Source organism: Balaenoptera borealis, assembly GCF_965194805.1.
Source record: "Balaenoptera borealis genome assembly, chromosome: 1".
In the NCBI taxonomy this organism is placed as follows: Eukaryota; Metazoa; Chordata; class Mammalia; order Artiodactyla; family Balaenopteridae; genus Balaenoptera; species Balaenoptera borealis.
In genome coordinates, this window is record NC_138860.1 from 60,780,721 (window position 1) to 60,805,699 (window position 24,979).

Genomic DNA, 24,979 nt, shown 5'->3' on the forward strand with positions numbered 1-24,979 from the left:
ATGATGCTGTAATGGAACTTAGCCCCACTCTGCTCCGACTGATCCAGCAGTTCCTGCTTGGGGGCGGGGACGGGGGCGAGGGGGAGGAGAATATTTGAAGAAAAAAAGGGAAAACAGCAGGTTGTACCTTGGACATGGTAAAGGTTTAAATAAATATTTGCTGCCAGAAAGTAAGGAACCAGATGCTGAGTAACTACTGCTTTCTGAAAGGATCTTCCCTCTACCTGCTGCACCCTCTTCCTTCCCCTACTTTGCATTGTTTACCCTTGACAGATGGATGTGCTCAAATAAGGACTGTACAAGACAACAGGAACCCATTATCTTGTCTTGATTTTTGATTGGGCGAGACTGTGTCCAAGAATACGCTTCCCACACAATCCCCCAACCCCACCTCCTGGGATAAAAGCAGATATTTAGATGGTATCACACAGTTGGCATTTAATTGTAGTTTTTCTTGCGTTGTGAATTGTTGCTTCACGGATGTTAGTTTTGCTCCTTTCTGTTCTGCTGCGATGTTCAGAGTAGTTGAGAGTACATAGTCCATGATCAAGAACTTTTTGCTGATTGACTTCCCCAGGAGGACTTATAAGTAAAGTACTTGAAGTGCATTGTGTACTTTAAAAATGTGTTTAACTCTTTAAAGCGTATGGTCAATCTCAACACCAGTTTTTTGAAAAAGAAAGACATTATATTAACTGAAAAGGGACTTAAACTCAAGCTGCTACCACAAAACCCAAATAAAGCAGATTCAGCATCCTCTTCCTTGAACACTACAAAGCAAGAAATCTGAGGTCTGGTATTCCTTTCTGGAACAAAAGGGTGAAAGCTGAGTGGGCAGTTGTTAGCTGTTCCTTGTTTTGTTTTTTTAACTCATTTGCGTTTTCTTTTTTTATTTTTTAATTAATTTATTTATTTATTTTTGGCTGTGTTGGGTCTTCGTTTCTGTGCGAGGGCTTTCTCTAGCTGCGGCAAGCGGGGGCCACTCTTCATCGCGGTGCGCGGGCCTCTCACTATCGCGGCCTCTCTTGTTGCGGAGCACAGGCTCCAGACGCGCAGGCTCAGTAGTTGTGGCTCACGGGCCTAGTTGCTCCGCGGCATGTGGGATCTTCCCAGACCAGGGCTCGAACCCGTGTCCCCTGCATTAGCAGGCAGATTCTCAACCACTGCGCCACCAGGGAAGCCCTGTTCCTTTTTTCTTATGTCTAATTCTCCTCCCACCCTGCCTTCCTGCCCCAGCTGCTGTGAAGTACTCCTCCCACTTAAACCTTACTCTCTCCCCTGTGATTAGCAGTCACCTGTTTTGAGTGTCCCTGAATAACAGGTCAGAGCAGGATGTAATTACTCATAGTCCCGTTTGTCGTTGCATTGCTCCTCCATTTTCAAGGTCACTTAACAGGGAAGGGGTTGAACTCTTGGTTGAGGATTTCATTTGAGTTTCCCACATTATCTCACCCCTAGCAAGTGGCACTGACTTTTACCCAACTTCAGATCTATTTCTCAGTCTTATGGACCACTCCACAAGGAACTGTAAGAGTTACTCATTACCTATGTGAATGATAGTATTGCCTAAAAACAGTAATAAAGTGGAAAGGGCCAACTCTTGTGAACAGAATGATTCTCCAAGAAGAAAATTACTTCAGTAAATACAAGAGAGAATGATTCTGGAGACCCACAGCAACCACCAAATCTGAAGTGTAGCCGCTGAAGCAGAAATGATACTGTGTGTGAGCTGCTAACAATTAAAATTTCATGTGAACTGCCACGTGATCTGCACAGTTTGTGCACCTTGCCTGAAAGAGAAGCACACGGGGAGAGAAACATGCTCCCATTGTTGATATTTGAAAGCCGAACTGTTTTGTACAAGTGCCCTGGGCAGAATTGCTGTGTGATGTGCCATCATGTGTCCTGTCTTATCGGAAAGTTACCTAGGTGAGTGAAATATGTTCCGGGCATATAGCAATAAAGCAGAGGTGCCAGGCCCAGGAAACATTTGCTGAATGCGTAACAAAAACATAGCACACTTCTGTTACTGCACATTAGATGAGGAAGAGGACAGGGTTTGAAGAAAAATCCAGAAGCCTGGAAAGGGATGTTGTTTGTCTCTGAGGACCTCAGAATCATGGCCGATTCTGATGGTCGGGCACAGTATGGCTCTGTCCACCCTCTCTGGAACCCTAGGTTTTTTTAAATCTCCAATAACTGAAATAAATAGGACAACTTGTTCTCCTTTCTGACTGCGTTTTTCACCAATGTACAGTTATTTATTTATTTAATATTACATGATTTTTAGGCAAAGCAAATGCCAAATCATGGTCAGTCTATTTGTGTTGAATTTTGTATTTCCCTCAGGAGACTTTAGAAGGTCCAAGAGCAGTCATCTTAGATAGAGCTGTTGTTAACTAAGGCCAAAGACAAAAGGAGGAAAAAAAAAGGTCAGAATTTCCTCTTTCCACTCTCAAAGGATTTTTTTTTTTCTTAGATTTCAGGAAAACCATTAACCTGTATCACTTTATAAATTTTAAACAGGTTAAAATTTGTATTTCAGTAGTTGAAAGCCAAACTTTTAATAAAATAGAGCTCTTTATCACCAAAAATTTTTTATCCTTTCATCTTTTTCAGCATGGGATTTGACATTCACTACCTTTCTTTGATATTTTTGAGACATTAAATTTAAAACTATTCTGCCTAATATTCAGAGCCTTACAGAATTTGGCTCGTATCTCCTTAACACCCTTATCTCCCACTACATCCTTCTTCCCCTTGCCTTCTACATGCCCAAGCTCCATCCACGTTAATCTTATAGTCATAAGTCCAGTGTATCTAACTTTCTCATCCTTCAAGGTCCATCTCAAAGGAGCACCCCCCCATATTTCTTAACTCCCTTGTCAATAATTTATGTGTATGTGCTCTTCACTAGGTTCAGAACTCCTGGAGAACTGAGGCTTCATTTTATTCTTTTTTTGTTTTTGTAATCTCCATACAGTTTGAAAACAGTGTTGTGTGAATAAATGCTTACTAACTAGTTGTCTAATTGAAATGTGATTCTAAGATAAAGTGTAAATCTGAATTAGAGCTTAAAACTGAACAGCTGTTTTCCCTTGACTTTTTGTGTCTTAGAAGAAAGCACAAACAAGCTCTGATCCAAAGAACTGTGAAAGGCACCTTAGAATAAAATCAGTTCCCTTTGCTCACACGGCAGATTTTGCCTGAGATAAGAAGGTATCGTCCAGGCGTGGCGAGTCTGTAATCTGTACATTTTTACATGTGGGAAGTTTCCCTTCAGGATTCAGAGTATCCATCAAAGAAGCATTTCCTGGTGTGACAGCTTCTCCTTGGAGGCATTGAGAGAGAAGGGATCTTCTGGAGACTTTTGGAGACACAGTGGCTAAGCTCTGCATATTGTCTGGTCTTCTCTCTTCATGAAAGCCCCATAAAAGCACCCCTACGCAGGTTGAAAAAGCTGCTTAATGGCATTAGAAGTAAGCCTGGAACATAGTAGATGATCAACAGCAGTTTTCTGATTGAAGAAATGGGGCATTTTAGTGTGGTGGATTCAGAATATCTAGGTGCAGATGCTCCCTCTGCCGGTGACTAGCTGGGATAACTTTGGGCAATTCACGTAAGGCCTAGTTTCCTTGCTTGTAAGATAGAGATGATAAAAGCGTCTACCACTTAGCGTTGTTTGGATTAAATGAGGTCATATAGGTGAGGTGATAAGCATAGTGTGTGGTGTCAGTAGAGATGTACTATTATAATGCTGATAATGCTGTGGGAGGGACAGTCCTCTTGGGTTGATGTCTCTCCTAGGAGTAAATTCAGATTTCTTATTGAGAATAAGTTAAAAAGAACATATCTGGTCTTTTTCCCCTGCTTGCCTTTATTTTTGTTTCTACTTGGCATTGCTTTTCCTTATCTTCATTATGTAAACTGTGGTTTTTGTATTGGGAGTGGAATTAGACTCATAAGCATAAACACTTTAAATTGATAATTGAAAGGATGAGGTTTATATAACGAAAACTTCACAGTTAATCTTTTGGGGACAACTAGTATTGAAGGGTATATAACATGTCTAAGTGCAGACAGTATTACTGGAGTGAAGAATCAGTGAAAGTCCCAAGGTGTGTGGTGGAGAACAAAGAAGATGGGGTACAGAAGGAAGGTATTTTTAAAGGGAAGGTGTGGTGGCTAACAGCTTGTAGTATTATGTTGGGGAAGATGTGAAGGTGAAGAAATATGCAGAGTCAAACAGAGGAGGCAGTTTCACACTTAAGAAAACTGTAGGAGAATGAATAAAACTATAGGCAAAAAAGGAGTGGGAAGTTGCTAATGGAGCACACCTGTGAAAAGTCTGTGGGGAAGCCTTCACTCTTCTTCGGGGCTTTCATCTCAAGGTTGCCCTTATCCCCTTTGGTTTTCTACTGAGAAGTCTCTGACCCTGTCTTATGTCAGCCAAGTGCACTTTGTTCCTCATTTGATAAAACTTCCACACTTGTGAATAAGAGTCATTTCTACAGTTCTCGATTATTCTTTCACGCACACATTCAGGCACAAGAAAGTTTCCTGGTAATTGGAGGTTGCTAGATGATTTGCAAACACAAATTAGACTGGAATTCATGAAGGCGAGGCTATTAGACAAATCACTTTTGATATTCAGCCAGTCAGAAATCAAGTCTGGAATGTATTTCAGATTATGTTTTCTGTTTATAGTTGTTCTCTGCATTGGCAAATATTTTATAATAATTTACTAAAAATAAAATTTTTACTTTATTGTTCCTCTAAAACCTTAAAACAATTAGTTGGGTGAACTGAGGTATACACAAGAGTTAAAAAGTAAGTCAAACCCAAGGATTAGATTGCTCCATCACAAAGTATTTAGCCTGTTAGCAAGACTACCTTTCAGAACGCACTTAAAAACTGGGGCCACTGATCCAAACTTTGAAATGATCACTTATAAAACTGACTTACTTAAACCCCCAGGAACTTGCTAGGCTATGGGGTAGGTGTAAGAAGAGGGAAAAGTCTCCTACAATGATTGTTATTTGAAGAATGGGGACGACAGTTCAATTAATTTAATTTGTATTGTCCCAAGTGGTCTGTGTTTCAGCTTCAGTCCTTAAGTCTTTAAACCTATCAAAAAAGAGTAAGTGATTTACACGTACTCTCTCATTTAGTCCTTGCAAGAAACAACCCTGTGGCATAGGCTTTACTTCTCTTTTACTGATAATGGAGATTAAGGCTAAAAGGAACTGAAAAAAAACTTGCTTAAAATCATATGGCAAATGATGGAACAGAAATTCCAGCTGGGGTCTTTGTGGTTTAAATATTATTTCTACTATCTTCCAATGAAAAATTAATGAAAAAAAAAAAACCTTCCTTTTTTTTTCATATTATAGACATACAAAAAGAAGGACATCAGAGTTGCTTATAATGCTACCATCCACAGATAGTTACTCTGTTAAGACTGTAGGACAGATTTACCTTCTTTATCTATTCATGTTACCCCAAAGAAATGAAACTTAAAATCAGAGAAACCTAATCAAACAGTAGGATCATGGCTCCCTGTTCTGTGGCTAGAAGTAAGGAGTGACAATGATTTCAAAACATTTGTTTCCAAAGCATTTATTGAGCCAAGTATCTTCCAAACAGTATGTGAGCTATTAGGTTGTGCAAATGAAAGTCAAGTCTACCCTGAAAGAACCTATAAAGCAATGGTTCTAAACTCTGGCTCATAATAAAATCTCCTGGGAGGTTTCTAAAAAATGCCTGTGGCAAGGCATCCACATTTTTTAAAGCTCCTTGGGAGATGTGTAGCCATGGTTAAGAAGCAGCGCAATGAGGTAATTGAAGAGACTGACACGTACAAAGCAGTATCAGGAGAGCTTTTTGGGTGCTGGGATACAAACAGTATCAGCTGCAGCAAAGTCTTCCAGGATGAGGAAGGCGTTGAACTAGGCTTTGATGAATAGAGAAGATTTTATTAGGAAAAAGACGATGGGGTGGAAATGGAGAAGTATATTCCAAACAATTATCAGAATTGTTGTCAAGATTTCTTTGGTTGATAAAAATGAGATCTTTGAGGTACTGGTAGATTGTTTTATAAGAATAAATTGTTACGAATGTTCCAGGTCCTTTGAGATCACTAACGTGATTTTATCTTTTTTCTACCAGGTCTTCAATGAAATATATCCAGTATGGACTTACTCTTACCTGGTGCTGTTGTTTCCTGTGTTCCTTGCCACAGACTTCCTCCGTTATAAACCTGTTGTTCTGCTGCAGGGACTCAGCCTTATTGTTACATGGTTCATGCTGCTCTATGCCCAGGGACTGCTGGCCATTCAGTTCTTGGAATTCTTCTATGGCATCGCCACCGCCACTGAAATTGCCTATTACTCCTACATCTACAGTGTGGTAGACCTGAGCATGTACCAGAAAGTCACGAGTTACTGTCGAAGTGCCACCTTGGTGGGCTTCACAGTGGGCTCTCTCCTAGGGCAGATCCTCGTCTCAGTGGCAGGCTGGTCCCTATTCAGCCTGAATGTCATCTCTCTTACCTGTGTTTCTGTGGCTTTCGCTGTGGCCTGGTTTCTGCCTATGCCACAGAAGAGTCTTTTCTTTCACCACATTCCTCCCTCCTGCCGGGGAGCAAATGGCGTCAAGGTACACAGTGGTGGCATTGCTACTGATACCTCAGCTTCTAACCACCTTCCGCAGTGGGAAGACGTTGAATCAAAAATCCCTCTAAATACAGAGGAGCCTCCCATGGAAGAACAGGTAAGCACAACCTTAAATGCCTGTTGGTTGCTACTCTGGGGCTAGACCAATGGTGAAAAAAGACAGGAAAGTCCCTCAATTCATTTGGATTCTGGTTTTATCTTGAGTTGCTTCATTGGTTCATTCATTCATTCATTCAATATAACGTTGATTTATATTAGGGATGACAAATGTATTTTCCTCTGGAGTAAATGACCTCCAGGACTGTCACAACATTATATTGCTCATGTTGGAGATGTCTTAGAAGCCACAGCAATGTCTGTCTCTTCTTCATCTTTCTATCCTCAGAACTTGGTATGTAAAGGAAGCTCTAGAAAAAATTTTCTAAATGAATAGGTGAAATGATTCCAGTAAATGATGACTATCTACTTCCAGTTTCTGAATTGAAGTCCAAAGTATGTAAGGATAGGAAGTTATCTTCCTCATCTGTGCTGAAAACTATGTGTGATACGGGCATACCTCAAGGATATTGCGGGTTTAGTTCCAGACCGCTGAGGTAAAGCAAATATTGTAATAAAGCAAGTCACACAATTTTTTTTGTTTCACGGTGCATATAAAAGTTATGTTTGCACTATACTGTAGTCTATTAAGTGTGCAGTAGCATTATGTATAAAATAATATACATACCTAAATTTAAAAATACATAATTGCCAAAAAATGCCAACCATCATCTGGGCCTTCAGCAAGTCGTAATCTTTTTGCTGGTGGAGGGTCTTGCCATGATCTTGTTGGCTGCTGACTGATCAGGGTGGTGGTTGCTGAAGGTGGGGGTGCTGTGGCAATGTCTTAAAATAAGACAACAGTGAAGTTTGCCGCATCGATTGACTCTTCCTTCAGGAATGATTTCTCTGCAGCATCAATGCTGTTTGATAGCATTTTACCCATAGTAAAATTTCTTTGAAAATTGGAGTCAATCCTCTTAAACCCTGCTTTATGAGCTAAGTTTATGTAATGCGCTAAATCCTTGGTTGTCATTTCAGCAGTCTTCACAGCATCTTTACCAGGAGTAGATTCCATCTCAAGAAATCACTTTCTTTGCTCATCCATTGGAAGCAGCTGCTTATCCATTCAAGTTTTATCATAAAATTGCAGCAATTCAGTCACAACTTCAGGTTTCACTTCTTTTTTTTTTTTTAATCAGATAAAGGAAATATTTAATTAATTAATTAATTAATTTATTTTTAATTTTTGGCTGTGTTGGGTCTTCGTTTCTGTGCAAGGGCTTTCTCCAGTTGCGGCGAGCGGGGGCCACTCTTCATCGCGGTGCATGGGCCTCTCACTATCGCGGCCTCTCTTGTTGCGGAGCACAGGCTCCAGACGCGCAGGCTCAGTAGTTGTGGCTCACGGGCCTAGTTGCTCCGTGGCATGTGGGATCTTCCCAGACCAGGGCTCGAACCCGTGTCCCCTGCATTGGCAGGCAGATTCTCAACCACTGCGCCACCAGGGAAGCCCCTCAGGTTTCACTTCTAATTCTAGTTTTCTTGCTATTTCCACCACATCTGCAGTTATTTCCTCCACTGAAGTCTTGAACCCCTCAAAGTCATCCATGAAACAAAAGTTTTACAACACAATGGTTTATTCTGACACATTTCGTTTATTTTTTATAATGTGATCACTGCCCACTAAATTGATTTTATTACCAACTAATGAGTTGAAATCTAAAATTTAAAAATCTCTGTCCTAGACCACCTTGATATTTGTTATTTATAGATATGCAAAATGTCAGTACTTGACATGCTGAAGAATTATAAACTTTTAGAGTTAGAAGTGATTCTAACCACAAATCATAGAACAATCAGAGCATGTTAAAGGGATTTTAGATCACATCACCCTTTCATTTTAGAGATTAGGATTCAGATCCAACATTAGTGAGTCGTGCAAAATTACACACATGTACTCCTAAACATAATTTTAGAGCAGATATGAGATCCACTTCAATCTATACCTTGTTCCATGAAGTCCTTCACTGGGATAACAACATGGTCAGAACCATCATGTTGGCCATGGTGAGGTAAAATTAGGATTCAAGTCAGTTTCACGATCTCCTGGGCTCAGCTACCGACACTGTGACAGGCAAGCAGTGCTGCTTGGCAGCTGTACAGCCCTAAAACACTGCTTGTTTTTCTTTGACAAGCTTGAAGGAAAATTAGAATGTGGATATTGGAGATCACAGTGCCATCTTAAGTTGACAAAGCGCATCAATGAACCATAAATGATAATTGTGGTAATTACGGTAAAGAAGAGTTCTAGGTTAGTGGGTGGTTTTATCTTGACTTAAAAAGAGGGAAAATGAGGTAGAAGTCAAAGTGATAGTCCAGTCCACAAGTTACCTTAGAGTATTTGTAAGTTGATTTTCAGAATGAGTCTACTGCTTTGGGGCAGAGGGTGCTGACATTGCAGGAGGAGGAGCTGCCAAAGCCAGTGATTTTCTTGCCCAAACAGGCAACTGGACTCATTTTGTGCTTGGCATGTAGTTGGACATGATTTTTTTTAAGTTGCTTACCCATTAGAAATGATGTAAATTAAACCAACTCTTTAGCACAGGGCTTGACATGAGATAAATGCTTAATAAATATCTGTTAATATAACTATACTTTTATTTGTAGACTGACACCTTTTACTATTAGGAAGCATTCTGTGTATGTGTGTGCATGTGTGTGTGTGTGTGTGTGTGTGTGTTTGAGTTCCATAAAACACTGATAGCAGCAAAATAAATGTTTTTACCTTGTACTCGATATCATTTATAGCAGCAGAGTATAGCGGATTTTGAAGAAGGAAGGCAGTCCCCAGTACTAGTACTTACCAGCAGGGTGATCTTGGGCCAGTTTCTTAATTCTTTGCGACTTTTAGTTCCCTCATTCATATACCTACCTCATAGGGCTATTTCAAGTATTAAATAAAGCCATGTAGAGCTTTCAAATTAGTATACATAAGTAGGTAATCAATACATGGTAATTTCTGTTATTATCTTTATCATTAGATATGAATAATCAAGAACAGCTTTGTACCTTCACTGTAGATCTTTATTTGTGGGGCTGTAAATAATTTCTCATTTTCCCTTTGAATTTGTTGAAGGTATTCTGGGCATTATGAAAAGAGTTATGAGAGTCTGGTACTAATTCCATCACAAATTTTTTTTCTTTTTTTTTCTCTTTTTCTTTTTTTTTTACTTTTTGGTCACACTGCGTGGCATGTGGTATCTTAGTTCCCCCGACCAGGGAGGGAACCTGCGCCCGCTGCAGTGGAAGTGTGGAGTCTTAACTGCTGGACCACCAGGGAAGTCCCACAAATTCTTTTTCTTTAACTGAGTTAGGCTACCCCTAAATGTAGAGAGTGTTAAATCAGATGATCACTAAGCTTTACTTGACTCTAGAATCCTGAGTTTTGTGAGCTGATCGATGTGAAGGTACTCTGTCTTTTTTCTTCTGTCTCCCAGGCATACCATGAACAACTTCTCCTTTCCTGTCCAGTCCCCCATATATGTAGGGATACATAGAAATAATTTAATTGCAATCATCAGCCCTTGACTTAAATCTTCATAGTCTAGGCATTAAACCCTAATTATCCCCTCCCCCTACATTTTCCTATTGTATGTAGAAGAAAATGCAAAATTCTCATCATGGCCTATAAAACCCCATACAATTTGGCTCCTTGCCAACCTCTCTGACCTTATCTCTTAATTGGGCTGAAACACATCAAGCTTGTTCCCACCTCAGAACTTCAAATCAGGAGATTGTGTCAGTCAGGACTGCCCTTCATCCTGATCTTCATGGCTGGTTCCTTTACGTCACTCAGGTCACAGCTCGGACATCAGCTTTTCAGAAAGCCATTTAACACTCTTAGCAATCATTACTCCATTCCAAAGTCACTTGCTAGCCCATTACCCTTTTTGCTTTCTTCATAGTATTATTCCTACCATAAGCTCTCTTGTATGTGTGTGTTTATCATCTGTCTCTCTTACTCCAGTGTAAATTTCATAAGGGCAGGGACTTTCCTGCTGTATCACCCGTGTCTAGAACATTGCCAGACACATTGTATGGGCACTCAGGAACTATTTGTTGATTATGTTAATGAGTCATGGTAAATAGAATATAAGGGAAACCAACATGTATCGAGCCCTTGCTACATACTGAGTAATACTTACCTAGTTCTTGCAATAACCTGTTGAAGTGAGCATTAATTTCCATTTTACTGTAAAAAGCCTAAGATTGAGAAATTTTTCTCATCTGAGTGTAGGCAAGTATGCTGCTGATTCATCGTCTCAGCTCCCATTTATTTTGACCTGGGTACCAGACACTGTGCCCAAAGTCTTATATTCATTATCTCATTCTTATTAAAACTCTATGATATAGGTATCACTGTCTCCATTTTACAGGTGAGGGAACTGAAGCTCTACTGATTTTATTTAAAAGATTCATACTTAATTTTTTAAGTAAACAATACAGAAAACTACATAAAAAGAAGTCAAAATAATCTGAACGGCTGGGTGCAAAGATTACCACTATTAATATTTTAGTGCCCTTTCTAAGTATCACTGTTTGTACAGATTTTATAGTAAATGGAATTGTAATCTACATGTAGGTTTATAACTTTATGTTTTTTTACTCAGTGTTAACTCAAGACTGATCTTTCTTTCTTTTCATGTCAGAAAAGCCTTCAGAATCCAAAGAATTGAAATCATAATGGTGAAAATGACTGGTGGGAGGTCTGTGTTAGGCAGTATTCTGCCTTTCTCACCAGGCTGGCCCTGAGCACCAAAAGCCAGAATCAGAAAGACTTGTGTGAAGGACAAAGTCTGTCTTTTGACCCTCCCCATTTTTTTCTCATTTGTGGTCACAGCCTTTCCCTCTGGATATCTCCAGTTGGACCGCTGCCAACGTATATGTCTGAGTTGGGATGGAGGGGAGAGGGTGTATAGCCGTATATGGCTGTACCCCCTCCCTTTTGCAGCTTAATGCCCTTGAAGCTCAGATAGGTGTTATCTCCCCTGAAAAAGAGTAGCCAAAGGCAGGTCTGTGTGCCAACTCTTAAAAGGTTTCCAATGCCCCTGAACTAGGGCTTATGAACTAGGGCTTTACGAGATACCAGGCAAAGGCAAGAATGAGTATTCTTGGAACAAGATAAGTGCACAGCAGGCCAGAGCAGGACAGAGTGTCCCAGAAGCCTTTTATGTTGGAAGAGAACTTTATCATTGCAGATTCTTAAGTACACCTTGAAAGTGCCTGCTTCTGTGCTATTGTTCTTGTTTCCTTTGCTTTGAATGTTCTTAATTGTTTCTCTATTCTAATCTTATCTATCTCCCAAAGCCTGTCTCAAACACCAGTTCTTCCATGATACATATTTTGGTTCCTTTTCCTTGAAACCAGATGTACTATATTTGTCCCCATTGGTTAAGGCTCATTGTATATGTTTTTACTATGTTTTGGGTAATGAAATATCAATATCTGAGAAAATAATGATAGTCTTCCTTTCATCATGAAAAAAATGTTCATTGTTTATAGCAAGAATTAGGATTGTGTCCTTCAACAGCACAATAAAAGAAGCAAACTTATTCTCAAGTTTCCATCCTAGCTATTGGCTTGATGATAGACAAATCTCCCTCTGCATATAGCTGAGCTAAGAAAAGAGTAGCATTTAACTTGGTATTATAGACACCTAACTATCCCTATTAAAAGGTTCTATTTAAAGGAGAAGGGGCTGCACAGAAATTAACGTAAAATGGATTAAAGACTTGAATGTAAGACCTGAAATCATAAAACGCCTTAGAAGAAAACATACGTGGTAAGCTCCTTGACATCTGTCTTGGCAATGTGTTTTTTAATTTGATACCAAAAGCAAAAATAATTAAGTGGGACAACATCAAACTAAAAAGCTTCTATACAACAAAGAAAAACATCAACAAAATGAAAAGACAACCTACTGAATGGGAGAAAATATATGCAAATCATATGTCTGACAAGGGGTTAATATCCAAATTATAGAAGGAACTCATACAACTCAATAGCAAAAAAAGGATCCAATTTAAAAATGGGCAGAAGATCTGAATAGACATTTTTCCCAAGAAGACATTCAGACAGCCAACAGGTACATGTAAAGATGCTCAACATCACTAATCATCAGGGGAATGCAACTCAAAACCAGAATGAGGTATCACCTCACACCTGTTAGAATGACTATTATCAAAAAGACAAGAGGGGCTTCCGTGGTGGCGCAGTGGTTGAGAATCTGCCTGCCAATGCAGGGGATGCGGGTTCGAGCCCTGGTCTGGGAAGATCCCACATGCCGCGGAGCAACTAGGCCCGTGAGCCACAACTACTGAGCCTGCGCGTCTGGAGCCTGTGCTCCGCAACAAGAGAGGCTGCGATAGTGAGAGGCCCGGGCACCGCGATGAAGAGTGGCCCCCGCTTGCCACAACTAGAGAAAGCCCTCGCACAGAAACGAAGACCCAACGCAGCCAAAAATAAATAAATAAATAAAATTTTAAAAAAATTAAAAAAAAAAAAAAAGACAAGAAATAAGTGTTGGCGAGGATGTGGAGAAAAGGGAACCCTTGTGCACTATTGGTGGGAATGTAGATTGTTGCAGTCACTGGAAAACAGTGTGGAGGTTCCTCAAAAAATTAAAAATCAGGGACTTCCCTGGTGGCGCAGTAGTTAAGAATCTGCCTGCCCGTACAGGGGACATGGGTTTGATCCCTGGTCCAGGAAGATCCCTCATGCCACGGAGCAACTAAGCCCGTGCGCCACAACTACTGAGCCCACACACCACAACTAATGAAGCCTGCGCACCTAGAGCCCATGTTCTGCAACACGAGAAGCCTCCGCAGTGAGAAGCCTGCGCGCCGCAATGAAGAGTAGCCCCCACTCGCCGCAACTAGGGAAAGCCCTCACGCGCAGCAACGAAGACCTCACGCAGCCAAAAATAAATAAATTAAATAAATAAGTTAAAAAAAAAATCAGACTACCACATGATTCAAGAATTCTACTTCTAGGTATATATCCAAAGGAAATGGAAACACTAACTCAAAAAGATACAGGCACCCACCAGTTCACTGCAGCATTATTTACAATAGCCAAGATATGGAAACAACCTAAGGGTCCATCAGTGGATGAATGGATAAAGAAAATGTGGTATACGGGGACACATTTATATACACACTGGAACGCTATTTATTCAGCCATTAAAAAGCGAATGAAGTCTTGCCATTTGCAACAATGTGGATGGACTTGGAGGGCATTATACTAAGTGAAGTAAATCAGACAGAGAAAGACAAATATCGCATGATCTCATTTATATGTGGAAACTAAAAACAAAACAAAAAAACCCCAAGCTCATAGATACAGAGAACAGATTGGTAGTTGCCAGAGGAAGGGGGTAGGGGGTAGCAAAATGGGTAAAGGGGAGTCAAAAGGTACAACTCCCAGTTGTAAAGTCTTGGGGATGTAATGTACAGCATGGTGACTATAATTAGTAATACCATATTGCATATTTGAAAGTTGCTAAGAGAGTAGATCTTAAAACTTCTCATCACAGGAAAAAAAAATTATAACTGTATGGTGACAGATATTGACTAGGCTTATTGTAGTGATCATTTCACAGTATATACAAATATAAAATCATTATGTTATACACCTAAAACTAATATAAAGTTAAAGGTCAATTATACCTCAGTTTTTAAAAATAAAGGAGAAAGGGCTGACAGTAGGTGGGAGTAGTCATTTTACATCTGGAGGTTCTCATGTGCAATATATGGGTTCCAGGCGGTGAGCGGGTTGAATCATGCTGCTGCCATTGGTGTTAATAATCTGTAACATGGCTCCTGTCACACGTCCTGGCTCTTACATGCTAATTCACAGTTAGCTTCCTCTTGGTCCCTTTGGATTCTCTCATTTTGCCTTCCCATGTTAGTTGCAAAAGTAAAATTTCCTATGTTCTGAGCGAGGCTCCGGCATTATGGCAACCTTTGATAGCTATTTCACAGGATGTCTGGAATCTCATATTGACTTCTTGGCATAGTCCAGGGATGATGGTACATAGTAATGTTTTGATTCACTCAGTTACGTGCATAGTGGCTTTATTACTTCATTGTAATAGTAATATTTCCCATAAATACTGGGTAATAGAAAAATCATAAGGAAGAAAATTAAAATCACTGATTACCCCATCAGTCAGAGAGAATTGCTGCTAATATTTTGATTTATTTCTTTCTAAGATTTCTGTCTTAACCATTATCTTTCAGTGAATCTGATAGGTTCTCATTCATGGATTCTACCTGAACAGTGATTTACTAGGGTTGCTAATTATTGCTTTGGGCTTGTGGGCTTTCTCTAGTTGCCGTGAGCGGGAGCTACGCTTCGTTGTGGTGCACGGGCTTCTCATTGCGGTGGCTTCTCTTGTTGCGGAGCACGGGCTCTAGGCGCGTGGGCTTCACTGGTTGTGGCTCACGGGCTCTAGAGTGCAGGCTCAGTAGTTGTGGTGCACGGGCTTAGTTGCTCCGCGGCATGTGGGATCTTCCCGGACCAGGGCTCGAACCCGTGTCCCCTGCATTGGCACGTGGATTCTTAACCACTGTGCCACCAGGGAAGCCCAAATTATTGCTTATTCTTAATGTTGCTTGCCATTGTATGGGGAGATATAGAATGTCATCTCCCTTTGGCTAAAGTATGCAATCTCTGACCATCTTTCTACCTTCATTTTGTAAACAATATATCATTTGCTGGATGTACTAATGTTTATAGAGCATTCAAAGCAAAAATTATATAAGAATGTGTTTTTTTCCCCAGAGGGGATAAATGTAATTGCTAAGAAGTTTATACATGCACACACACACTTATATGAAATAAGCAATTGGTTTTCACAAGGAACAAGAAAAAAGTCTGTTGAATAGAAGATTGAGTCTATACAATTGCTTTCTGTACAGTTGGCTTCTTCCCTTTTTCTGTGTAGGAATCCAAGCCAGACCGTCTCCTCGTGCTGAAGGTCCTGTGGAATGATTTCCTGGTGTGCTACTCTTCTCGCCCTCTGCTCTGCTGGTCCGTGTGGTGGGCCCTCTCCACCTGCGGCTACTTTCAAGTCGTGAACTATGCACAGGGCCTGTGGGAGCAGGTGATGCCTTCTCGTCATGCTGCCATCTATAACGGCGGCGTGGAGGCCGTTTCAACCTTACTGGGTAAGCAGCGCCGGGTGGCAGGGCAGCTTGGGAGGGGGAGATTCCTCTGGTAGTGAAGTCAACCATAATCAGATTTTCTCTCCCCTCCCAAGTTTGAAGTAGCCCCAAAGAATGGATTCCTTATTTTGAGCTCTGATTTTATAATTTAGGAGGACAATTTAGAATTGCGCATGAGGTGGAAGACTATGACTAACAAACTTAAATTCTTTTAACCTTTGGGAAACCTAATATAATGGTCCTCTAAATTGTCTTCTTATCCAGGTTTCCATGATCTCTGATTTACTGGGTTCTTCTGCCACTTGTTGAAAAACTTGGAGTAACCTATACAATACTTTATAACAACAGTAGCAAATATATTGTTTATATGCGCCAAGCGCTGCTCTAAAGACTTTATGTATGTTCACTCAGTCCTCACAGAATTCCTAAGACAGGTGTAATTATTATCCCCAGTTTACAGTTAAGGAAGCTGTGGACAGACAGCTTAATCACTTGGCCAAGATGATACAGATGGTAAGTGGTAAAGTCGAGGTGTGAACTCAGAGCCTGTGTCTTTGGCCATTTTATTCTGTTGTCCCTTCCTAATTTGTTGACCCACCTCAGAAGGTTTTGGAAAACTTTATATGATTTCTGTAAACACTTAAAACTGTGACTGGCACTTAGAAAGCACGCCGTACATTTTAGCTATCGTTATCATAATCATCATCATTTTACCACATGATAAACTGCCCCTCAGTTGGGAAGAGAGATGAGCCATCCTGCCGTGTTGCCAAGCTACAAGCAGTGGTTCTTTTTGGTTCTCGCCTCTGTGTCCGCCTCGGTAGTTTTTCCTTAGCAGCGTCCCTGGCTCTGTATCCTCCTTTTCCTTCTCATTACCAGCTGCCCTCGTTCAGTCTCTCATCATCTCTCCATGGCTCCATACTGTTTATTCCATCAAGTCCAAAATCCTCTGCCGGACTTTCAAGGTCCTCCATAATCTTGAGCTACCCTGTTTAAAAGTTAAAAGATCTTAAAATGTAGTAATCTAAGATGAATTTTGAATTCATTGAAATAGTATCTGTGTAGCAAAATGACACATTTTCTCTTTTTGTTTTGTAGGTGCTGTTGCTGTGTTTGCAGTTGGTTACATAAAAATATCCTGGTCCACTTGGGGAGAACTGACATTGTCTCTGTTTTCTCTCCTGATTGCTGCTGCGGTGTACATCATGGACACCGTGGGTAACATTTGGGTGTGCTACGCATCCTACGTTGTCTTCAGAATCATCTACATGTTACTCATCACTATAGCAACGTATGTATTTTGATTCAAAGAACCATTAGGAAGAGCTGACAGGATTAGCTTTTTGGTTTCTTTACAAATTAAATTTTCTGGTTAAAAGAGGCAAATGGGAGGAAGCATTATATTATATGTGCATTGCCAGTTTTTCTCCTGAGGAAGCATTTAGGCAAGGTTCTTTATTTCCTTGTTTAAATGTTCCTGCTGTTTTCAGATGTTTGCATGAGGTTTATATCATTTAGCAACAAAATATTCTTCACTTGGTTGGGAAGGGAATTGACAGTAGAAAGTACGGGCTACTCTTCACACTATCCTGGAAGTAATTCTTGTCTATGCATTCTTTTTATTCATTTTTTAAGTTTCCAGATTGCTGCAAACCTCAGCATGGAGCGCTACGCCCTAGTGTTTGGTGTAAATACCTTCATCGCTCTGGTACTGCAGACTCTGCTCACTCTAATTGTGGTAGATGCCAGTGGCCTTGGCTTGGAAATTACCACTCAAGTAAGATCTCTGTTTCGGTACTGAAGATGTTATGAGTTGATCAGGGTAACGGAAGTGGAGCATGCTTCATGGAAACAAATTCAAACAATATAGACAGATACAAAATAAAAAGTAAAAGTGTTCTCTCTTTCCTTCAGTCATCCCCCATCCTTAGTTCTTTTCTACCAGGAGGATGTTGGGACCATCATCTTTTTGATGAGGCCCTAGAACATTTCTGTGTGTAATTAACCAGCCTGGTGGAGTTGAGAGGTAATATTGGTTCCTTCCAGGCCAAGCCCTTCTGCTTCCTCATCCATTATTTCCCTCCATTTTTAATTCTGTGCCTGGAATACTGCATCTCATGTTCGAGATGCCATGCTTCACCTCAAAGCTCTCTAAGTCTCCTCCTTCTTTATTTAAAACGCCCCTCACCCAAATACCAAGGTAATGACTTCCTGTTGCTGAATAGCATTATGATTCTTAACATATGACCTATTGAGAAAACACCTGCACAAACACTCAGAGACAGTGTGAATAATTTTATTCACTCAGGAATGGTATAGTTGTATGTGCCTTCATGCATTGTGAGTTGTAGGTAGGGCTTGTTCTGTACTTCAGCAAAATGGGCAATTGAATAAAAAAGTGCCTACCCTACCTCATCTCAGCCCAAATGATTCCATCTCCATTATTCCTTCCTTACTTACATATTAGTTTTCTTAGAATACAAAGACCTAACATGTTAGCAGTAATTAACTTTGTTTTTACTGAGGAGATCTAAAAGAGAAATAGGTAATGTGCATTGAGTGCTTTCTATGTGCCGGGTACTTTATATAGAATTTTGCAGCATTGTTATCAGGATTAGACATCAAGAAAATGAATCTGAGAGATGTTGTGTTGTTTAAGGTCACAGTCAATAATAGTATGGCAGAACCAGGATTCAAACCAGCATCTGACTCCAAAGCTTAGGCATCTCCCACTGCATCATGCTGCCTCAAAAAAGGATGGGGGAGGGGGTGGATAGAGCAGAGGAATGGGAGCTTATTACTTTCGTTTAAGTAAGAATTACTTAAGTGTTTCCCAATTACTACCTGCAATAAAAACCTTGAGGAGACCTCTCAAGGGTTAGGTACTTTCATCTGGGATGGAGAGTAGAAGAGTAACTAAATGCTTGTCATCTTGCTATAGAAGTGGTAGGTTTAAACGTATGGAATAATAGAATTTTGTGGGCTGTGCTGAAACTTGTAACTGCCATGATTAATTAACGAGTTTCCTATAGGAAAATGAATCAGAATTTTAAAGGACCTGGCTCAGAGGGTTAGCTTATCAGTAGTTAGTAAGTTGTTTTAAGAAGAAAAATGATGATGATGTTGATAAACAACATAGTTACATTAAAAAATTGGCTTGGAGGGACTTCCCTGGTGTCACAGTAGTTAAGAATCCGCCTGCCAATGCAGGGGACACGGGTTCAATTCCTGGTCCAGGAAGATCCCACATGCTGCAGAGCAACTAAGCCCATGCGCCACAACTACTGAGCCTGTGCTCTAGAGCCCGCGAGCCACAACTACGGAGCCCACGTGCCACAACTACTGAAGCCCGTGTGCCTAGAGCCCATGCTCCGCAACAAGAGAAGCCACCGCAATGAGAAGCCCGCGCACCGCAATGAAGAGTAGCCCCCGCTTGCCGCAACTAGAGAAAGCCCGCATGCAGCAACAAAGGCCCAACACAGCCAAAAAATAAATAAAATTAAGAAAAAATTTGGCTTAGAGAAGATTCTTATAAAAAGTAATCTTATAATGGAATATATTGATAGTTGACCTTCTACTGCCCTCTTCTGGGCAAGAGTAGAGGTCTTGATATTCAGAATTTGGCCTGTTAATCATATCAGCTTGAGGGTAGAGACCAGGATTCAGTTATAACAGCAACAAAAATAAAAACAATAGTATTAACAGCATTAGCATTGTGCTAATAAACATTTGCATACATAATCTCATCCTTTCCCAACAACTCTGCAATTAGGAAATATTATGAATTACAAAATGTTTTGCAAATGAAGTTGAGGCTCAGAGACTGAGTCTCTCAATCCAGGTCATACAACTAGTAAGGGGGAAGTCGGGATTTGCACCCAAGAGTCAGGCTTCAGTATCACCATGCTGTGCTGCCTCTTTGTATCCTCAGTGCCTGGCACATTGTTTAAGCATACAATGTTTTTTGAAGTTTTATAGAGAAACTGAATATACCTTTAATTATAGAGTCTGTTCACATATATGTAATAAAAGAGCTTACCTTCTAATTGATAATTCTATAAATTATTCTTTCCCCCTCTTTAGTTCTTCATCTATGCTGGTTATTTTGCACTCATCGCTGTGGTTTTCCTGTCTAATGGTGCAGTCAATATTTTGAAGAAATACAGAAAGCCGGAAGATCCAGAATCAAGTACTCAAGTGACCACTTCATAACGCACTGCTGATGAGCTTCTTATCACAAGAACTCTGCACAGCAGCTGTGCCTGGATGTATTTAATTTTTTAAAGTGTAGACACATATTTATGAGTGTGCATTTCATGGCTTCAAAGCAGCCAATTGACTATACCTTGTCCTCCTAGAGTAATAGAATACTGTTCAGAAGTGAAATGTACTTCATGGATTATTTACGAGGCCAATATAAGGATGACTGTTTTCTGATGTGAAAGTGAGCTTGCTTTCGAAAACCAAGTAATCAAGAGCAATCAAGCAGCACATGGTGATGTATACTTGCTAGGAAGTGAGTCTGGTGTTTCATAGGTCAAGTACTTCTGTATCAGATTAGCCAGATGCTTGGCCTGGTGGGACCAGGGCTTCACAGGGGCCACAGATGTTACAGGTCAGAACAGAAATATGTTCTAACAGCACCTGCCTCTGTTCAACTTAATTCTTATTTCTGTGTTATTCATGTGCATTTGTGTTTCTACAGATGAAAGTTGTTCCTATCACCGACAATATGTGCTCTGGTTTGGTGTTTTATAAGGAATATGTGTCGTTTCTAATTTAAGTTATTTAAAAAAATTCATTGTGTAAATATTCTCAATTCCCATCTTGACAATTATGTATTTGTGTGGATTTTTCATTTTTACATTATTCATATGCTTCCCAGAGAAGCTAATTTAGTTAAATAATAAGGCAAGTTTTGAAGCCTGCTAAAAATCTAAGTGACCTAATCAGAAAACTTAAAGCAGGTTTGCTTGTCTTTTATTCTTCAGTATGAAGGACTATTAATTCTATGATGAAAAGTTACTAAATGGGCTAAAGATACAACTAACCCATTTTGTATTTGCATCCCCTTTTACCTCCAAAATAAAATGAAAAATTCTTTTTTTAAATAACTTCATCTCCATTTATAGCTTTTATATTATTTGTCCTTCTTATTCAAGATAAAGATGTCATTAAGAGTTGGATTATTCCAAGGTCTTTTTCACAAACTGAGCCTCTTATTAATTATTTTGGTGGGACAGGAACTAGGATAGACTTAGTTCCTGCATTTTGTACATTAAATCTGCCTTTGTTTCTAAAGGTGGATCATCTTGAATATCTGCTTAAAATAAGAATTGCTATTGATTCCGTTTCTAGGTTACTTGAAAAAAATGTTATTCTGTGCACATTTAATTGGGAAGTTAGTCTACCAAGTGGCTGCTAGCCTATGTGAGACGTAACTATTTTGAAGCCAATTTTGTTGCCTAATCTTAAAAAAAAAAAACAAAAACAAAAACTAGGTTAACTTTTTTAGAACGACATAGGTAAACACTGAATAATAGTGTCAAGATTCCAAAACTGATGTATTCATTTATGTAAGCAGGAATTCTAGAAGCAAATGAATGAGGATAAGAATAAGTCATTTTCCACTCACCTTCCTTTCTGAATAAGGGAAAGGAAAAGAACACTAGCTAAGTAAGGGAAGAGGAAGTGATATAAATAGCAGCCTCTAATTTTATATTTTGTCTTTGTTGTGTTTTATTTTGCTACATAGGGAATTGTTTACTCAGAAACAAGTAGAAAAGTGGTATTTGAGGAATTTTATTTAATTTTTTAAATAAAATAGACTGTGGTACAATCAATACTAAAGCAGTATTTCCCTGGAATTTAATCCAAAGTTTGTGGTACACAGTTAGAGCCTTTACTTATTTAAGACAATAATAAGTTTACATCTTGGTGTGTGGCCCTATTTGTAGAATGCTGAACCCAATTTGCAAGTTGTACTGTATGCAGTTTTGTAAAGTGAAAATAATTTGTTGTACTTTTTATTCAATTCTGTATAGATTACAAACTTATTTATTAAATAAATATTTTACAGTATATTTTTCCTTTTTAATCAAAATTGTTTTTAATTTATCTTTTGCTGTAGTAGGAGCTTTGGATTACTTCTTTAAATCTTTTAGTTGTTTCGACTAGGACAAATTTCAGAGTAAGCCTTCCCCTCACCTGACCTTACTAACTAACCGAGAGTCATCCTGTTAATTCTTCCATTGCTTTGTGATCTTTACCTTTGACTCTTCCCTTTCATTTCTGTTTTTCCAATTTTCTTCTAACACCACATTGTACTGTTTATTTTTCTTGGTCTTCATCTTGGTACCTCTTACTGTTTTAAAGCATTCTCCCATTTAGAAACCAAAAAGACCTACAGTCCCTTCAGTGTTAACTGGATTTTTTAAGTAAATGAAATGAAATTGAATCAAAGGCATAAGGTACCATCTTGTTTTGAAAAATCATAGCCTTTTTGTTCCAACCCCAAATATTCTGAAACCCAGGGAAGCATCTTCTTGCCATCAGTTGAGAATCACTTGTTCATTATACCCTAGAAACCAAATCAGTCTTCTCTCACAGTATCCGAATGGGTACCTTCTCTTTAATTCCGATTCCCAAACCTGCTTCATTAAGGCATTTCATTGATTATCACCAAAGACTTGGAAATCTTTCATGCAAAAACGTTTTATAAAGCTTTCTCTCCCTATAGTTATATCCCCTGTATCTTAAGGCCTTTCAGACTGTAAGCCTGCTTACATGCCTCAGACCATGCCTTATTTTTGTCTTTTGTTACAAAACACATCCTGTGATGTGTTTGTGTGCTATGAATATTGAATTATACAAATGATATGGACTCAACATACCCACCTGCCGATACAACAGCTAAATGCTCACTATTTTTAAAAAGGTACATCAACGTAAAACATTAAGATTTAAATGCCTATCAATGATCTCTAGATCACTGGATGCTTTATTCAAGGCATTATGCTCAAATGATAGAAACTGGATATCTGTTTGTTTTACTTATTATGGCATCCTCATAATTAGTACCTTACTTGTTTAACATGTTTTAGTTTGGAAAAAGTATTTGTGAACATCATCTCCTTTGATTCTGGAAAAAGCATCTTGTAGTAGTACTAATTCCTCTACTTTTTTCGTTAAGTAATGCTGATTGATAGAAGAGAGTTCAAAATACTGGGTTTGCCACTCAAAGCTCTGATACATTAGGGAAGTCACTCTTGAGCTTCAGTTTCCTCATCGGTAAGTGGGGATGATACTTACCTCACAAGATTGTGTGAAGAAATGAAAGAACATATGTGAAAGCACCTATCACATCAGAGACAGTAAGGGACTGAGAAATCAGTTCCCTTCCCCCTCACTCTCCATTTATTGGGTTGGCCAAAAAGTGCCTTTGGTTTTTAAGTAAAAATAAAAGACATTTTTTCATTTTCACCAAGAACTTTATTGAACAACATATTCACCCTTTTGTTCTACTACCTTCTGCCATTTTTCAGGCAACTTCATACTTCCATCTTCCCAAAACTTTTCATCTTTTTGAGCAAAGAACTGTTCCAGGTACCTTTTACAGTCTTAACAGGGAATGGAAATTTTTTCCTTTAAGAGAATTTTGTGAAGACCGAAATAAATGGAAATGCAAAGATGCAATGTCTAGTGAATACGGTGGATGAATCAGAACTTCCCAGCCAAGCTGGGAAGCCACCACCCTTTTTTTCTAATTTTTCAAACCACAGGAGTTGACCATCATTCTTTGCAGGATGCCAAAAATCCTGGAGGACTCACCTGCCATATTCTGGGAGTGTTGCCAGAAGTCGACCTTGAACTCCAGATCAGTACTTAAAGATTGAACACTTGGACAGAAAAGGCTACCTGGAAATTCCTGCCTGTGTCTTGTGTTTGACTGATTAAGAGGCAGTAGGCCAGAGAATGTATCCGTAGTGAGAGAGTATCCAAGTTGGCTTAATGATCTATTTTTATCTCCAACTCTTATAATTAAATCCCATAAATATAGTTTTCTGATTCTCTCCTCCCTACCCTGATTTTTTCTTTGTATTTTGGTCTCCTTTCCTTAGGTATAAACCATTTCATACTTACCCAAAGCCATTCCTCCATACCCATTTTAATAAAAAAAGACCTGCTATGTCTAGTAGAAAGGACTCCAGCATTAAGTCAGGGGTCTATGTGGGAGCTAAAGTGGTTCCAAATGGGTAGAAATCCCTGGCTGATATTAGAATTTTAAAAACAATATTTAAAAATAATCTCTAGAGAATAGCATTCCCTTTTAAGCCCCTGCACTGACAGAGTTATGGAATAAAAAGTCACAGAGAAGAAGATACCTTAATCTTCAATAAATAGCCTCCTAAGAAGTGACCTAAAATCCTACCTCATGATGTATGATAAAATTTTACTAGCTGAGTTTATTTGTGGTTGGCAAGTATTCTGGTTCCATGGTTATTTTAACATTATTTCCCGGTTTTAAGAGTATTATGTATTATGTATTTATGGTAGGAAATTTGGGAAATGTAAAAAAGCTTAAGGAATAATGGTTACTCTTAATATCTGTCAACTCTAATCTCATATGCATGATTTTTATCCTCTCACACCCTCCAAGAAACCACAATAGAGCATAAGTAGTTAATAAGACACTTAGTGGCAGATCATGCTCAGATCAAATAAATATATAAAATATTTATTTTAGAAATTAAGTTATTAAAAATTAAATACATTATTTTAAAAATCACCAGAGACATAAGCAACCACAAATAAAGAGTTGGCAGAAAAAACAACAGATAAGTGTGCTAATGATTTAGGTTTTGGAATGATCATATACAGAGTATAAAATGAATATCTATAAAATTTTAAATATAAAAGATGAAATCACAAAATTGAACAAGTAAAAAGAGATTAACAAAAATGAAAAGAGTGACTTTAAAAAGAACCTAAAGATATATTTTGGAAATTAAAAATAGAAATGCTGAAATTAAAATTCAATGG

The 24,979-nt window shown here is 39.0% G+C and overlaps 1 protein-coding gene and 1 long non-coding RNA gene across 4 annotated transcripts in view; one reads left to right on the plus strand and one right to left on the minus strand.

Annotated features, from left to right (window-relative positions):
• Positions 1 to 22,040, plus strand: part of SLC19A2 (solute carrier family 19 member 2) — a 42,664-nt gene extending 20,624 nt beyond the window's left edge. The window contains exons 2-6 of one of the 3 annotated variants that reach the window (XM_082392162.1): positions 6,169 to 6,771; positions 15,718 to 15,940; positions 17,036 to 17,228; positions 17,573 to 17,714; positions 20,021 to 22,040. In XM_082392162.1, the coding sequence (XP_082248288.1) occupies positions 6,169 to 6,771; positions 15,718 to 15,940; positions 17,036 to 17,228; positions 17,573 to 17,714; positions 20,021 to 20,149 (1,290 nt within the window). In that variant the 3' untranslated portion in view covers positions 20,150 to 22,040. The remainder of the gene's footprint in view (positions 1 to 6,168; positions 6,772 to 15,717; positions 15,941 to 17,035; positions 17,229 to 17,572; positions 17,715 to 20,020) is intronic. The other 2 variants (XM_082392164.1, XM_082392163.1) reach the window with 2 other exon arrangements.
• LOC309636198 overlaps positions 105 to 24,979 on the minus strand; it is a 937,790-nt gene continuing 912,915 nt past the window's right edge. The window contains exon 3 of the long non-coding RNA XR_014249292.1: positions 105 to 1,136. This is a non-coding gene — a long non-coding RNA (uncharacterized lncRNA). The remainder of the gene's footprint in view (positions 1,137 to 24,979) is intronic.